Below are 18,622 nucleotides of genomic sequence, written 5' to 3' on the forward strand. Positions count from 1 at the left end.
AAATGAAAGGCAAAGTGTGTGTGTATATACCGTATATATATATATATATATATATATATATATATATATATATATATACATACATATATATGCACAGTATCTCACAAAAGTGAGTACACCCCTCACATTTTTGTAAATATTTTATTGTATTTTTTCATGTGACAACACTGAAGAAATTAAACTTTGCTACAATGTAAAGTAATGAGTGCACAGCTTGTATAACAGTGTAAATTTGCTGACTCCTCAAAATAACTCAACACACAGCCATTAATGTCTAAACCAATACAAGAAAAGTGAGTACATCCCTAAGTAAAAATGTCCAAATTGGGCCCAAAGTGTCAATATTTTGTGTTTCCACCATTATTTTCCAGCACTGCCTTAAGTCTCTTGGTCATGGAGTTCACCAGAGCTTCACAGGTTGCCATTGGAGTCCTCTTCCACTCCTCCATGATAACATCACGAAGCTGGTGGATGTTGGAGACCTTGCGCTCCTCCACTTTTCGTTTGAGGATGCCCCACAGATGCTCAATAGGGTTTAGGTATGGAGACATTCTTGGCCAGTCCATCACCTTTACCCTCAGCTTCTTTAGCAAGGCAGCGGTCATCTTGGATGTGTGTTTGGGGTCATTATCATGTTGGAATACTGCCCTGAAGCCCAGTCTCCGAAGGGAGGAAATCATGCTCTGCTTCAGTATGTCACAGTAAATGTTAGCATTCATGGTTCCCTCAATGAACTGTAGCTCCCCAGTACCGGCAGCCCTCATGCAGCCCCAGACCATGACACCCCCACCACCATGCTTGACTGTAAGCAAGACACACTTGTCTTTGTATGCCTCACCGGGTTGCCGCCACACACGCATGATACCATCTGAACCAAATACGTTTATCTTGGTCTCATCAGACCACAGGACATGGTTCCAGTAATCCATGTCCTTAGTCTGCTCGTCTTCAGCAAACTGTTTGCAGACTTTCTTGTGCATCATCTTTAGAAGAGGCTTCCTTCTGGGACGACACCCATGTAGACCAATTTGATGTGTGCGGCGTATGGTCTGAGCACTGACAGGCTGACCCCCCCCACCCTGTCAACCTCTGCAGCAATGTTGGCAGCACTCATATGTCTATTTCCCAAAGCAATTAAAATGATGCTGAGCACATGCACTCAACTTCTTTGGTTGACCATGGCAAGGCCTGTTCTGAGTGGAACCTGTCCTGTTAAACCGCTGTATGATCTTGGCCAGCGTGCTGCAGTTCAGTTTCAAGGTCTTGGCAATCTTCTTGTAGCCTATGCTATCTTTATGTAGAGCAACAAATCTTTTTTTCAGATCCTCTGAGAGTTTTTTGCCATAAGGTGCCATGCTGAACTTCCAGTGACCAGTATGAGAGAGTGAGAGCGATAACACCAAATTTAACACACTTGCTCCCCGTTCACACCTGAGACCTTGTAACACTAATGAGTCACATGACACTGATGAGGTAAAATTGGGCCGAATTTGGACATTTTCACTTAGGGGTGCACTCACTTTTGTTGCCAGTGGTTTATACATTAATGGCTGTGTGTTGAGTTATTTTTAAGGGACTACAAATTTTCCATACGGAATAGTGGCAGGAGGGGAGGGGTTGGGAGGAGATCGGTTCACACGCTAGGAACTGACAGGCAGGGCAGGAGAGTGGAAGAGGGAAAGACTCTGAACACAGTGGTATGACAGAGGCACGTAATCTGACCATGGTATCATGTATCAGCAGCCATGATTACAGCATTCAGCAAACATAGGGGGGCCCAGTAACAGGCAGGATCAACCAGGTATTTTACAGCATAGAATGGGACAAATGACACCTCAGAAGCACTATGCTGTATATCCTGATTTAAAGGAACAGGATCTTTTTTTTTTTTTTTTTTCACTTGTGAACTATTTTTCTATCAGTAGCTGTTACACCATAGTTTTCAGCTGTTATATTCAGGGCATGTTCAGTGCTCATGCTGCCTGAAATAATATTAATAACGTGGAAAGTTTTTTTTTTTCCCTTTCCCTCCCCCCCAATGGAGCGGCCGCCACTGCTGACAGGGGTTATAACTAGCACTGCACAGATACCAGTATGGGTGCTGATACTAAGCATTTGCATGAGTACAAGTACATTGCTCTGATACTGAAACTGATACCTTTTTTGCGATGTCATTGCTACTTGCATTGACTTCTGTTAAATAAATTTGCAAGCCACAATGAAATCGGATGTCCAAATCGCACCGATCTGTGGCCTAGTGAAATTGTACTGAAGTAGCGCTATTTCAAAACCGGAGAAGAACTTTTCTTCATAATTATAGGGAAGGTAATAATTTTTCATTAGTCTAAAATAAATGTCACATGACACTAAAAAATAGATATCGGTAATTGGTATCAGCGAGTACTTGAGAAAAAGTATCGGCACTTGTACTCGGTTTTTAAAAGCTGGTATCAGTGTATTCCTAGTTCTAACCATTACCTACTCAATCCAAAACTGAAATAAATTGTTAAAAAAAGAAGAAAAAAAAACTGGATACACATTAAGGTGAAGAATTGTGATACTCAATGGTGAATGGTTGGGCATCCATTCTTTTCTGCATTTCTTATAGAAGGCAACAGTTAAATGAACTATTTTTAATTAAAATGAGATTGCTGAATATGTATAATCATGAATGAGCTTATGTTTTATTTAGAATTGCTAAAGGTTACCAGACATCCCCAGATTTGAGGCTCACCTGGCTGCAGAACATGGCAGAAAAACATGTGAAGCGGAAATGTTACACGGAGGCAGCCATGTGTCTTGTCCATGCTGCGGCACTCGTAGCAGAATACTTAAGCATGTTGGAAGACTGTAGCTACCTTCCCGTTGGCAGTGTTAGCTTTCAGGTAATATTTCTGCGTTGTTATAAATTTAATTTTCTGTATGACAAGTCGGTATATCGTTGGTTACAATGAAAACTGCCAACAGTTATGGTATTCTGAGGTTCGGTCCTACCAAGCCACGATTGATTGCAAGTGGCTTTTGTTCTTTTTAAGACTTTGGCTATTTTTTATCCCTGAACATAATACAGACAAGCAATATGAGAGAGAACCACAGTACAGTCTATGATAAAGTATGTGACTGATGTGATTTGTTCAGATGGTCTTTGTAGGGCACTTCAAGTAAAAAAGGTTGCCATAGCTAACACACTACTGAATATAGTATGGATATTATGCTTTAATACTTTATTTATTAACCCTAAACAAAAAGATTAAGAAAATCAAAAGTCTTTATTTGCATACTTGCTAGTAGTGGTTCAAAGTAATGAAGCCAGAGGGTCAAAGTGACAGCCAGGCAATTAGAATTTGCATAATGAGAAATCAGCAATGGAAGCCTCCAGATTTGTCTAAGGATAGGTTTCTTATTACTTATTAGGATGTGTCAACACTCTGTAAAAGAACAGAACATACAGTATATATTTAACCATACAGATAGGTAGACTATATAAATGTTCTTTCTCTCGAAGCATTCATTTTATAAATTTCAGTTTTTGCGTTTGAAATGAGTATATCTGAATTGGTTCTGTGCAGGACGCAGCAGACTGCACCAGCATCAAATTAATTACGGCTCCTTAGCACACATTGCCCCCTTCCCCTTTCATGTTTCTCCTGAGCAAAGGTCATAGGCAAAGTTTTAGCTAATTAATTTCCAGGAGTGATGTAGTATACTACAACTCTTTTCATACTATGACGGTATATAGTGGCCTATACACAAGGGTTCGTAATGTTGATACAAAAAAGTCAGAACCAGTAAAGTTATTTTGGACTTAAAAACAATAGGATTTTTTATTTATCTTAAAATCATTTTCCTTTCTGTTAAGAGACGCAGAGTCAGAAGAAATTCTGGACACTAACAAACAAAAATGGTATTAGTCAGGCAGTTATAACCATTCCCACTCCTACCTATCCCGCTTTGGTTTTGTGGAAAAGTAGCAGTAGTAGGAGTAGATCATAAATACAGAGGGATGTGTCACTTAAAGCCCAACTCCAGGCTTCAATTAATTTTGAAATATTAGTTTGGAGCCATCTGGTCCAAACTATTTCCTTCACTGTATGTAGCATCAACTACATTCAGTATACAAAACTCTGTTCTGGCAGTGGTATGGGCACTTCCCATCCCATTCCTAGAACAAAATAAAGCCAGGCTGATTGCTGCTCAGCCATTTACAGGAAACTTAGTATTTTTTTTTGAATAAATACAATGCTTCCTTTGATGGGCTGAGGTAGAGAGATGACATTACGATCTTCACTGAGCCACAAATCTTCTGGTTCCTCCCTGATGATTGATGTATGTCACTGCCATAGCATTGTCCAATTGAATCCGTAGTTACATAGTAGGTGAGGTTGAAAAAAGACAAGTCCATCAAGTCCAACCTATGTGTGTGTGATTATAGATGACCTTACAGTCAAGATGTCCAGCATTGAAGGGATAACTGAATCACTCATAGCTTTAGTATATTGACTGGGAGACTAGCCTCCTTCAGCATCCAAAGCTACTTGTACCTATAAGATGTCTGATGCCACTTATACACAACCAGACATTCCGGCAGACTAGGTCCGACGGAATCAGTCCGTCAGACAATCCAATCGTGTGTGGGCTAATGCGATTGTTTTTCGTTTAAAAAGTCAGACGGACCTAGAAATAGAACATGTTTCAAATCTGTCCGACGGACTCAATTCCTATTGCGAAAACCATTAGTCTGTATGCTGGTCCGACTGACCAAATACGACGCAAGAGAAGCTATTGGCTATTGAACTTCCTTTTTTAGTCCCGTCTTATGTCATCACATTCAAAACGAATGGACTTTCCACCGTACTTAGTCCGTTCGTATGTGGCCAAGTCCGTTCGTTTGGAAAGTCCGTCGGAACCCTGCCGAAAGTCCGTCGGGAAGACCATCGGACCTAGTCTGCGGGAAAGTCCGGTCGTGTGTATGCGGCATAAGACTCTTTCTGGCCTGCCAAGCTGGTATCTAGTGTAGGAATGTTCCAGAACAGAGAAAAGAAAAGCTTTCATCCATCACTGGATTTGTGAAGCAGCTGGGTAAGAGACAACCAGGTACTGGTTGTCAGGTGAATTTGTGAATCCAGAGACCCTACTTTCTTGTCCCATGCAGTCAAAATGTTGAGTTGCGCTAGTCCAGAATGTAACTGGGAACTGCATTGAAGGAGGCCACCATCGGGTCCAAAACTGTCACGTAAAAGCTGATAATTGGACAGCTCCTTGGACTGCAGAGTCCGAACATAGGAGCGGCGAGTCAGGAGTTTTGTTTGCCAGTGTCCAAATCTACTGTAGGAAAGAGTGTAGCCCATACATCTAAAAATTCCTTCTGGCCCTGTGTTCCATAATACATGATTAGGAAAAACCTTGTTCTATTTGCTACTTGTTGGTGGCTGCAGCTTCATTTTCTTTTTACCGCCTTGTCATTTTTTTTGAATGTGGAATATAAGTAAAGAATTTAAAAAATTGCACATTTTCTGTTTATCTCTGCGCCATCAGCAGAGAAAGAAGTGAACCTGCTGAAATTTATGCAGTTAGGGTTTGTATCTTGCAACAACTTGCCTCCATGTATTTTAAGGTATCACAAGCTCCGTATTTAATAATTGTGTACATAATCAATAATGGGCTATACAGTATGTATCTGGGTATAATGAATGTATATTCCCTTTGGAAAACATACAGTCTATATCTCTCTGTACCTTCTATGAGGTATCTCACCTTGTCAGCATAATGATGCACCTCATTGAAGGTACAGAAGGATAAATAGTGGACACATTTCACAAAAAAAAGTATTCAGGCTTGATTATGTATTCGCTATCATATAATACTTTTACATCATATTTAGAAACTCGTGTAAATTCTGTATCTTTTACATGCCGGGAAAAAAAAGACATCTAGTCTAATTTATGCAGTATGTATTTATTTTGAAAATGAAATATTAGTGATCTTTGCAGAACATTTCATCTAATGTGATAGAAGAATCCGCTGTGTCTGATGACATCCTGACCCCAGATGAAGATGGAGTGTGTTCTGGAAGATATTTTTCAGAAACTGGACTGGTTGGGCTCTTAGAACAGGCTGCAGAGCTCTTCATTCAAGTAGGTTTTCCTCTTTTAAAAATAAAACTGTTGCATTAAATAAAGACACTACATTTTGTTGCATCTAAAGGGATCCAGCGTGCTCCCTCCTCAGCTCTGACATTTACCATTACTTCTATAGGCAGCAATTGCAGGAGGAAGCTTACAGTGATATGTATTTTAGTGTTCTACCTTCTGTACTATATAACTTTGGATGGGGTCATATATGGTAAGGTTTAAAGACGGCACAAGAAAGGAAGTGAAAGCATCCTTTTTCCGTGATTGTGCTTGAGTTTGGAATAGCTACACTTTTCAAAGGGGAAATAAATAGTGATTTTACATTTACTAAAGAGACTGTAGAATTCTGTATTACTGTCTTTAAGGCCAGCCATAGATGGAGTGAACTTCTTTCCTGCAACCATGGGTTCCCCCATCAACAAAGTCTGTATTCACAAGAGAATCCCCAAGCCCTCCTCGTCTGCAGAACATAGTAATTATTACTAGCGATAGTCATATGTAAAATCTGGTGGGCTGGTTTAGCCAAGTTGATTGATCGATCAACTTAGGTATAGTCAGTCGGCCCCAGGGGCGGACTGACCGGACGATAAATTCAGCTGTGGTCCGAGGGCCCAGCTGCTGAAGGGCTCACCAGCGTCACCTGCTGGAACTCTCAGGGCCGGTCCGGGGCCCAGGGACAAAACACTTGCGGGCACGGGTCCCCGATGACCATCTTTTCAGGCCCGCCCAGGCACCAGGGCTGCCTCAGAGGGTAAGGCTTCATGTACACTGCTGCTGGTAAATGGACATTTAGGAGCAGTTGGACAGCTTTTTTTTTCAGCTGCCCCTGAACTCTCCTCTGTTATCTTATCAGTACATGTACACAGGGTCTTTATAGTAATTTCCAGGCAGTTGATTGTAGAAGCATATTTTGGAAGGCAAAAAAAGGCGTTCAGGACGGATGTTCAGAGGCATTCGTTTTTAGGGGTCACTGATCAGGCTGCATTTAGGGGGCAATGATCAGGCTGAATTTAGGGGGCAATGATCAGGCTGCATTTAGGGGGCAATGATCAGGCTGAATTTAGGGGACATTGATCAGGCTGCATTTAGGGGACACTGATCAGGCTGCATTTAGGGGACACTGATCAGGCTGCATTTAGGGGACACTGATCAGGCTGCATTTAGGGGACACTGATCAGGCTGCATTTAGGGGACACTGATCAGGCTGCATTTAGGGGACACTGATCAGGCTGCATTTAGGGGACACTGATCAGGCTGCATTTAGGGGACACTGATCAGGCTGCATTTAGGGGACACTGATCAGGCTGCATTTAGGGGACACTGATCAGGCTGAATTTAGGGGACACTGGTCAGGGTGCAATTAGGGGACACTGATCAGGCTGAATTTAGGGGACACTGGTCAGGCTTCATTGGGGGGGCACTGATCAGTTTGCATTGAGGGGACGCTGATGAGGCTGCATTGAGGGAACACTGATGAGGCTGCATTGAGGGGCACTGATGAGGCTGCATTGAGGGACACTGTTAGAGACCCCCCTCCAGTTCCCATTAACCTCCCTGGCAGTGATCAGAGTCTGGCTCGGGTTGGGATTTCAGTACCATAAGCGGTAACCACGAGCCAGACTCGGGATCGCATCGGTGGATACAGGGAGAGGTTACTTACCTTGTCCCCTGGATCCAGCGATGTCCTCCGCGCTGTGTGATCGAGCTGTCCTCCGCTCGATTCACACAGTGCCCGAGTGCAGCCGAGCTCCGTTCCCTGCGAAGTTACGGCGCACGGGAGCGGAGATCAGCGCCAAATTCAAAAAAGTTAAAACACACAAAACACACACAGTACTGTAATCTTACAGATTACAGTACTGTATAAAAAAATTATACACCCCCTTTGTCCCTAGTGGTCTGTCCAGTGCCCTGCATGCACTTTTATATTATAAATACTGTTTTTTTCTGCCTGGAATCTGGAGATCGCCCATAGCAACCAAAAACTGTCCCTTTATGTCATAAGTGATTTTAGACCAACTATAAAACAGCGATAATAAATTAGAATCATTTGCAGAATTGAGCGATAGCGATTTGTGGGGAAATTCGTAATCAAACACTAAATCTAATCACAGCAACAATTCTGCAAATGAGCAAATTTCAGTGTTTTTGGATTTGATTACATTATTGAATAATTTTTATTATTATTTATTATATTATAAATTTTATCATACCCGGGATGTCTGCTAGACTCTGGTTTGAACAGATTTAAGAGAGTTATTCCTAAGAATTGCAGACCTACAATATAAAACGCCAAATTTCCATGCAAAATAATTGTACCGCTTTCAGCACCTAAAACCAGAACTAATCATACCGCCAGGGAGGTTAAAAAAAAGGCAGGAGTTGTACTTTGTGCAAAAAGTATGGGGTGGGTTAGGGGTGGTCATGGGCGGAGCCTGACAGGGCGCCCTAGCTTTATTTGGTCTGGGGGCCCTGAATGTTGTCAGTCCGCCCCTGGCCAGCCCATACGTGGTTCGAATTGTGTATGGCCGGTTTAACACTAGAGAAATAGTAGCTGTGGCACCAAAGGTATTCTATAAAAATATAGCTGTAACTTTTCAATATGTATACACTACACCTTAAAAACAATGGCGTTTATGGCACATACTGTAAATAGTCACTTAGTTCTTTTACTTGTCTGTTGCAGGCAGCATTTTATGAAACAGTGAATGAAGTCTATAAAATTGTCATCCCTGTTCTTGAAGCTCACCGAGACTTCCGTAAGCTTGCATTAACTCATGAGAAACTGCAGAAGGCATTTGATCGCATAATACAGAAGGTACTTGAGAGTGACTAGTGCATTGTAAGCATGTGTTTAACAGTGTGAAAAAAATAAAACGTATGGCTAATGTTATGGTAATTTTTTTTATAAGTTCTGGGTGTAATTCTGACTCTGACCTCTCCTTCAGCCCCCATATCCAATCACTGGCTAAATCCTGCCACCTTCACCTCTGCAACATCTCCAGAATTCGACCCTTCCTGACTAATGACACCACAAAGCAACTCGTTCACTCCTTGATTATTTCCCGCCTTGACTACTGCAACTCTCTCCTTAATGGCCTACCCTTAAGCATGCTATCCCCCCTTCAGTCTATTATGAATGCTGCTGCCAGACTAATACACTTCACTAATCGTTCCATGACTGCTGCCCCTCTCTGCCAATCCCTTCACTGGCTTCCCCTACCCTACCGTGTAACATTCAAAATGCTAACCATAACATACAAAGCCATCCACAACATCGCCCCCATCTACATCACCAACCTCATCTGCAGATATCGCCCAAATCGTCCCCTCCGCTCCTCCGAGGATCTCCTGCTTTCTAGCTCCCTTGTTACCTGCTCTCATGCTCGCCTTCAAGACTTCTCCAGAGCCTCTCCCATCCTCTGGAACTCCTTGCCCCAGTCTGTCCGATCAGCCCCTACCCTGTCCACCTTTAGGAGTTCCCTGCAAACTCATTTATTCAGGGAAGCCTATCCCACACCCACCTAACTGTCCCTGAGCCACCCCATCAAATCATTCTCTGCAGCTATTACCTTTTGTACCACCACCCCCTCACTTTAGAATGTAAGCTCTACGAGCAGGGCCCTCCTGTACTTTTTGTATTGTACTGTAATTGTGTTGTCCCCCCTATACATTGTAAAGCGCTGTGTAAACTGTTGGCGCTATATAAATCGTGAATAATAATAATAATAAGTTCAAAAAGGATAGTTTGTGACTGAATGGCTTCCAATAGATGGGTGATCAGTTTGTTGTGCCGAAGGTAGATTAAAAACAAAATTATACTTATGACGTGCTGCATTTACTGGACATATCAAGACCACCATAGTAAAGACCTGGTATCTTGACTGGTATTAGAGTTCTTGGGGCTCAATTACTGTGTGGGAATATTCCTTTTGTTGCATATTATAACTGTTTTAGAAAAACAGCACATGTTTAGTCGCCAACTACCTTCCCACACTACCCTGATCACTCTTATCTCTCCAGACAGCACCACTTTTAATTTACTTGGTTTGGACGTAGCCAAGCTTCCATTCACCCCCTTGCACTCCCTATTTATTCCTATTGAGTTTCCAGCAGGGAAGAGGGCATGATAAACTGGTTTGGAGATAAGCTATCACTTGTGGGTTGATCTTGTCATTAAAAGAATATATATAAAGTTTGATTCAAGTTAGGCACTGAAAATATTGTCTGTCGTGATTATATAGACACATCCCTAGCTATATATTTTTTATAATTTGAATTTTAATATGTTCTTTTGAATTTTTAAAGAAAATCTCCAGTGAAATTAATTGGTAAACTTTTGGTCTGTCAGAAAACAGTGGGGTTGATTTACTAAAACTGGAAAGTGTAAAAAATCTGTTGCAGCTGTGCATGGTAACCAGTCCGCTTCTAGCTTGAGATTGTTCAATTAAGCTTTGATGAACAAACCTGGAAGCTGATTGGTTTCCTCACCAGATTTCGCACACTTTAGTAAATCAACCCCCATGTGTTGAAGTTCACTCAATTTGCCTACTAGAGAGCATTTTTTCTATTAATGAACACTCTCCTTAACTATAGAAGAAAAAAAAGGGAGCAACGAGTGGGACTTTAAATGAGGCACACGGAAGCAAGAAAATCCAATTAGATAAAAAACAGGTTTTAATAAGTTCGAATAGTCATATATTGCACATATTATTACACATAATTATAAATTAATATTCAAAATTTCATCAAAATATACATTCCAACAAGGACTTAATAGTACATACATGAGAATCTTCACATAAAATAAATACCAATTATCTATGGATATGTGGCACTCTAAAGTGTCACCTTGAAAACAAAAATTGGGATAAATCAAAAATGGAACGTTCATTCTTTGTTAAAAGATGTATACACAACACGAAAGTTGACATCTCTACACGTTTCGTGACCTTTTTATCACTCATCAGGAGAAAAACCATGAAGGTAACCTATGAATAGAGAAAACAGCCATATTTGGAAATGTCTAGGGAAAGAGCTGGACAGATATACAGCGTGGAGAAACCCACATGTACACTTGATCCATAGACTTGCATATATACCTGCGCAGAGGCGGTGCGGGACACCGGTAGTCAGGCCAAGCTGAAGATGCCACAGACCGGGGTTGAGGGGGCAGGGTCAAAGCGACACCCAAACGCACGAATGCCAACCCAGGCAGGTCCAAGTGTAGAATGAGACAAATTCAGTGTTGAAGATGGAGTGATGAATACTAAAGGGACATCTATGCAATGGTATATATGCAAGTCTATGGATCAAGTGTACATGTGGGTTTCTCCACGCTGTATATCTGTCCAGCTCTTTCCCTAGACATTTTCAAATATGGCTGTTTTCTCTATTCATAGGTTACCTTCATGGTTTTGCTCCTGATGAGTGATAAAAAGGTCACGAAACGCGTAGAGATGTCAACTTCCGTGTTGTGTATACATCTTTTAACAAAGAATGAACGTTCCATTTTTGATTTATCCCAATTTTTGTTTTCAAGGTGACACTTTAGAGTGCCACATATCCATAGATAATTGGTATTTATTTTATGTGAAGATTCTCATGTATGTACTATTAAGTCCTTGTTGGAATGTATATTTTGATGAAATTTTGAATATTAATTTATAATGTGTAATAATATGTGCAATATATGACTATTCGAACTTATTAAAACCTGTTTTTTATCTAATTGGATTTTCTTGCTTCCGTGTGCCTCATTTAAAGTCCCGCTCGTTGCTCCCTTTTTTTTCTTCTATAATTGAACCCGGGATGGAGGAGGGGTTTGAACGGCTCCTACAAATACCTCATTTAAAGTCCCAAACACTGTTGCTCCCCATTTTTAACTCTCCTTAACTATCTTTTTGGAAACACTGTGCTGGCATAACCAAATTCTTTCAGTCGTTAACTAATTGGAATGATGTGGGGTGAGGGCAGGGAGAGGTACTTTTAAAAAGAATGTACAACTATAAAACTCGCATATTAAAAAAGGATCAATAACAGTTTTATTATTTTGCATGAAAAGTCTATTTGTTCAAAGAGAATGAATATATCATTTATTGGTAACAGGGTCAGAAAAGAATGTTTGGAACTTACTTCCGTGTCGGATTTTATGGAGCAAGATTTGGAGATCTAGATGAACAAGAATTTATTTATAAAGAACCAGCAATTACTAAACTTCCTGAAGTTTCCCATAGATTAGAGGTGAGTACAGTCCAGTGGCAAGTTAATCTACTTTGTAAAAAAAAAAAAATAATCTTACAATATCCAGAGACATGATCATTTTTTTTTCCTTAAAGTGGTTGTAAATCTCAGATATGAAATATGAACAAAGCTATATCTTTTGCGAGCCGAGAGATCCTGTGTAAATTCTGCACTTTGAATGGATGTAGGGGAGAGACAGCTATAGATAAACAGGTACAACGTATGTAGGAAAATTTGTTTCATCCATGTGTATCACCTGAGGCCATCACTTCACTGAGAATGTATATGTAAGGGTATACAATCACTTTAAAGAAAAAAGTCTTACAGCACCCATCCTGATCTTAATGTTTAGGACTTTCTGCTGTTCATCCTCTGGAGAACCAATGGATTTTTTGGCCTGATTGCTACGGTATCCTCTGAGAAAATCTGGTGTCAAGGTTATTTGGCTGCCCTGTCTCTCTCATCTCCATAAACATTGATATGCATGCTGGAGCTAACAGTTAAAGACTGTTCAGTCAGCGGTGACTGCACATCGGATTTCAATTTAAAACGAAACTTCACTCTCTCAATCAACTTTTCGTTGATTATCTTATTGACAATTTTTTTATCCTTATACTGCTACTATTATTAAATAGATAGAAAAGTATATTATATTTACTTGTGTTAAACCCTTTTTTAAATTTCTTCAGTTACTTTCTGGTTTCTAGGCTTATCCCAGGAATCTTCAGGTGGGGGAGAGCGTTTTCTTGTTTTTCAGCTAACCACAGCTACTTGCCTACATGCCTGAGCTAAGGGCAGATGGATTCCCAGAAGTATTTGCTACATGAATCTTCTGCCCTTACTCAAGATGGCCGCAGCCAGAAATCCTGGGGGTAATTTTCAAAGTGATTTCTCAGCAAAATAAGGCCTGGAGACATGGAGGAATGAGTGAATTTGTTTTGAATATTAAAAATTAATTAAATAGCAATGTAGTTCCGCAGTGTAGTTCTGCTTTAATGTTTATGTATTTTTAAGCAGATTTCCATTTATGCCTATATTTTTTTTTCAAGCAGAAAGAGTGCTGCATAATTCAAAAGTGTAAATGAACTGATTTGGTAATACCATATCTTCTGTAAAAAAAAATAAAAAAAAAACTTCACCATGTTGAAACCATTGTATGCCTCTGTTTTCACTACAGGCTTTTTATGGGAATTGTTTTGGGGAGGATGCAATAGAAATGATTAAAGATTCAACACCAGTGAACAAATCAAAGTTGAATCCCAACAAGGTAAACCAGATATTTACTAAAATGTAATCCTAGTTTATTTGTCTACAGTGTTCACTAGTAAGTAAATACCCTCTTTCTTTTCTTTAGGCCTACATCCAGATTACTTTTGTGGAGCCATACTTTGAAGAGTATGAGATGAAATACAGGATGACCTATTTTGAGAAGAACTATAACCTACGCAGATTCATGTACACCACACCATTCACTCTAGATGGGCGTCCACGAGGAGAACTTAATGAGCAGTATAAGAGGAAAACTATTCTCACAACAATGCACGCATTCCCATACATCAAGACCCGCATTAATGTCATCCAGAAAGAGGAGGTACATAGCAAAATAAACAGTGGAGGTGACAAAAAATGGGAATGTACCTTTTTTTTAAGGCGGTTGAACTGTGACCAGTGAACGGTTAACATTAATGGCTGTGGTTATTGCATGATTCTCCTTTCTTACATAGTCAGGTATTCTATGGGGGAGATTTACTAAAGCTAGAGCACTCAGAATCTTGTGCTGCTGTGCATGGTAGCCAGTCAGCTGTTAACTTCAGCTTGTCCACTTGGCTTTGACAATAAATCCGGGAAGATGATTGGTTTCTTTGCAGATCTGCACCAGGTGGTTGTTATGCAGAGCACACCATGGAAGTGCCGATGGGCAATGCGGAGCTGAAGCAGGAAGTGGCTGGGAGTATCTCACCAGCAAGAACCAGTGTGGAATGCAGGAGTCACCAAAACTGCCAGTGGTGTAGGAATAGGATGACGTCAGAACAGGAGGGGGTGGAAATGCGTTTTGGAGCATTGGGACTGCCTCTTTGTCAAATCTCAGAGGTTTAACAATGTGATGTGATGTGCCTGCTTAACCTTTTTTATATGTGAGTGAGAGTGTATTTTAACTCTTTCAACAAAATCTACACTTGGTGGTACTCCCTGTTCTTTGTATTTCTAACAGTACACAAAGAATTATCCTTAAAGTGGTTGTAAACCCACAAAAAAAAGATGAAAAAAAACCTGCAAGACAAAGGCATAATAAGCCTAAAAGCATACTAGCTCATTATGAAATACTCACCTTAGATCAAAGCCCCCTCAGCGGCCCCGGCATACAGCTCTGCCTGGAGACATGTCTCCCGGAGTTATTTCCTGAGTATCGCAGACTCTGGAGCTTTGATTGGCATGTGCGGGGACCGCTGGTAACGGCACGTTAGCTGGAGCAATGGCACGAACGCATGACGTTGGCACATGCTGATACAGGGGATATCTCCTAAACCGATAGGAGATAGCAGCAGTAGATACAGGTAAGCCTTATTATAGGGTTTACAACCACTTTAACTCTACCAGAGGAGCTGCAGCCATCTGTTAGTGAATGCTTCAATTATGGATTTTTTTATGAACATTTTACTGACATTTTAGCTTGTTCTGTCCAGTCCTATATTGTTTGCACCATGATTTTTTATTTTTTTTGTTTGTGGTTGATCACAGACAATAATGTAAACTCTAGTGTAGGGCTCACTATTTTTCTATCCAGTCCCCCTTGTCCATTTATACAAAGTTGTTAGTGCCTAGTTTACAGGGAACTCTGCAGAATTTGTTAGATTTAAGCCGCGTACACACGGGCGGACTGTCTGGCAAACTTAGTCCGTCGAAACACATTTCAGCGGACAGTCCGCTCGTGTGTGGGCTTCAGCGGACTTTTTCAGCGTGCAGTCTGGCGGACTAAGTATTTCGGAATTTCCGTAATATTGTCCGTCCAACTTTGGTTTCAGCGGACAATCCGCTCGTGAGTAGGCTAGTTGGACGGACTAAGTATGGCGCATGCTCAGAAAGGATTTACACGGCGGAAGGTTGCATTGCTGTGTATTGGACGTCCTATTTCTAGTCCCGTCGTACGTGCTGTACACGTCATCGCGCAAGCTTTTGACGGACTGTTTGTTCATCGTGTGTGGTCAAGTCCGTTCATTCGAAAGTAGGACGGACTGTCCGTCGGATTGTCTGACGGTCTAAGTTGGCCATACAGTCCGCCCGTATGTACGCGGCTTTAGGCAAACACAATCCATCAATCAACATAAGACTAACAAAATCTCAGGTGACTCTCTCCTGGTCCAGCTCACAATCATCGGATTGGGTAAAGACAGTTTATTAAGAGTAACTCTGAGATTCCAACAGACTTAAACTAGGTATATATGTATCAAAATTCATCCGGTTCAGCAAGAACAAGCTGTATTTCAATCTGTGTGTAGGCCTGTCTGTTCATACCCAGCGTATACACAAATTGACTTCCCAATGTCATCACCAGTGGTGTTCAGGCAATGTGCAATCATGCTGTGGTCAGACCTGCCATGTCTACGACTGGCTCAAAACAGCTTGTTACCTGCCTTCTTTGTGTATGGGCACTAATTCATGTAAATCTTTATTGAGGTCTACTGCTGCAGGTATACAATACTCCTCTTTGATCCAGGAAAACAAAACAGTGCAGGTTCTGACAATGTCACAATGTGCTTCATTGTGTTTACACTGGCAGTCCGCTCACAATGGATGTATGTTTACTGAAAGACATGGTGCCATGCCTTAAATAGGATTGCTATATTAATGGCAACAGATGTATTAATTGTTCACAACTTGCAGCTGCTTTATTGCAATCAGTAGGATCATACACTTTAGCTCCAAATGAAAATTATTCACAGTGATCTAACGCCTAGCATTGTCTTGACATGTTTAATAGTAGCTTTTTCCTGATACAGTAAACATTACCTATAGCACAGCCAAGAAAATCCAGTAATAAGATAAATCTGCTAAATATGTGCAAACTGACAGATGAGAGAGTGAAAAAATGCACTTATACAATGTATTTTATTTATTTATTATTACAGGTACTTGTATAGCTCCATCAATTTAAGCAGCGCTTTACATATTATACATTCACATCAGTCCCTGCCCTCAAAGAGCTTGCAATCTAAGGTTCCTAACTCACATTCATACATACACATACGAGGTCCAATTTAGGCCAGAGACAATTACCAGCATGTTTTTGGAGTGTTTTGAACTAAGATAAAATAAGAGAAGAAAAGTAACAACTGTGTAGCAGCATCTCATATTTTTCCTTGTCCAAATCCCTTTAATCACATAAAAATATAATAATTACATTTGTTTTCTAGTTTACCTTGACTCCAATTGAGGTTGCCATAGAAGATATGCAAAAGAAAACTCTTGAATTGGCTGTTGCTACTAGCCAGGAGCCACCAGATGCAAAGATGCTCCAGATGGTGCTGCAGGGTTCAGTGGGAGCCACAGTAAATCAGGTATAAATAGAAATATATTTGAATAATCGCACAAGTATTTTCTAAAGTGTTCAAGAGTACAGATGAAATGTTATTGGCACTAGTAAGCAGCAATATGTTTGCTTGTTTGTTCCAACTATGTGCAGTGCAAAAAGTAGTGTAAGGAACCCGAAGTACTTGAAGGAAACCCACACAGGCAGAACATGCAGACTCCAGGCAAGTAGTGCCATGCTTGGGATTCAAACCAACAACTCTAGTGCTGCCAGGCAGAAGTGCTAACCACTTAGCCAGGTTGTTGTGCTTCATAGGTGTTCCAGATCTGTGCTCAGGGTCTAAAATTGTTCACTAACGTACACACTTAGTAATTCTAGCCCTGCTAAGCCATTTGTCATGGATCATCCCTCCTACCCTTATCTCGTAGCTAGCCTTAATCCATTGAAATGAAGAGTAGGTCAAACTGTGGCCATTTTCTGCTACGGTAGCAGGTCTGTCCTAAGTGCAGAGCAAAAGTGGGTAAACCATAGCTACATCAAGTCCTGCTTATGCATTCCAAAGGCATCACTTCCCATTGGCCCCAATGTATGCACTGCCCAGGCCACCTCTGGCCATTTACTTACATCTCTTTTTCCTTTCTCTCCACTCTCCCCAGTGTGCATGGAGACTAGCCTCTATCTGCTCTTTTATTACAACTATTGCTGTAAAAAAATTCCCTGAATTCTATCTGTATAAATTATAATACTACAATTGCTTCCACTGCTTTGTGAACACTCAAGCCAACAAGAAAAGGATTACTACACAAGCCAGATGCAAAAATGACGTACTTATCACGGTATAACACAAGTACAAGTTCAGCATGAGTTTCAGAGGACACATCTTGTAGATATCTTGTACATAATGCTACTGCAGGGTGAACACCAATTTGCAATCAAAATGTGTGCATCCAACATCATCTAGCTTTCATTTACAGTACAGTTTGTAATACATAAGTCAGGACATAAAACTTTCTTAATGGTTGGTAGGTGATTTACTAACATTAAAATATCTCATCTAATCATTCTCTTGCATGCATTTTAGGGACCACTAGAGGTAGCTCAAGTGTTTCTGGCTGACATTCCAGCTGATCCTAAACTCTATCGACATCACAATAAGCTGAGGTTGTGTTTCAAAGAATTCATTATGAGGTTAGTATGGTCTAAATTCTAAGTTTTACTATATTTTATTCAGACATATAAAGAGGACTGGAACCCAACAAGTTAGTGAACAAGAGAATGTTAGAATGAACTAAAGAAAAATATGTGAACAGAGGGGATATTTTGTTTTAATGGCATGAAAGCTTAAATAGAACTGGTCATGGTTGAGCTTATAACACCCCCTACACCACTTTTCTAGTTTTGACAGGTACCCGCTCCCATGCAATCCAAGCAGACCCTGCTTTTAGGTTCATGCCTGCACTGTTCTGACAGACAAAGATTCAGCACTTTAGGATAGTGATGGGGCTTACCACTACCTCGTAACCCCACAGGGTCCATCACTATGTTAGGTTGCCTCAGTGGTCAATATGAATGTGGACTATAAAAATGTGGCAAGGCTTTGCTTGTTAGAACGTTTGGGTGTTGAGGGCAATTACAGGTATTTTTCCCTGCTGCAGGGTATTTTTTTTTTTTGGGGTGTGCAAATTGTATTCTTTGATTTGTCCTTTTTTTTTTTCTTATGTTC

General features: G+C 40.7%; 1 protein-coding gene across 2 annotated transcripts in view; it reads left to right on the forward strand.

Moving 5' to 3' along the window:
• The window catches only part of DOCK8 (dedicator of cytokinesis 8), a 214,849-nt gene that overhangs the window by 185,119 nt on the left and 11,108 nt on the right, over positions 1–18,622 (forward strand). For both annotated transcript variants that reach the window (XM_077474999.1, XM_077475000.1), the window contains 8 exons: positions 2,693–2,885; positions 5,991–6,134; positions 8,815–8,946; positions 12,237–12,371; positions 13,549–13,638; positions 13,726–13,962; positions 16,784–16,927; positions 17,981–18,087. In XM_077474999.1, coding sequence (XP_077331125.1) covers positions 2,693–2,885; positions 5,991–6,134; positions 8,815–8,946; positions 12,237–12,371; positions 13,549–13,638; positions 13,726–13,962; positions 16,784–16,927; positions 17,981–18,087 — 1,182 coding nt within the window. The remainder of the gene's footprint in view (positions 1–2,692; positions 2,886–5,990; positions 6,135–8,814; positions 8,947–12,236; positions 12,372–13,548; positions 13,639–13,725; positions 13,963–16,783; positions 16,928–17,980; positions 18,088–18,622) is intronic.

This window comes from Lithobates pipiens, unplaced genomic scaffold (assembly GCF_037356315.1).
Source record: "Lithobates pipiens isolate NorthernLeopardFrog02 unplaced genomic scaffold, aLitPip1_a1.2 Scaffold_13, whole genome shotgun sequence".
Classification (NCBI taxonomy): Eukaryota; Metazoa; Chordata; class Amphibia; order Anura; family Ranidae; genus Lithobates; species Lithobates pipiens.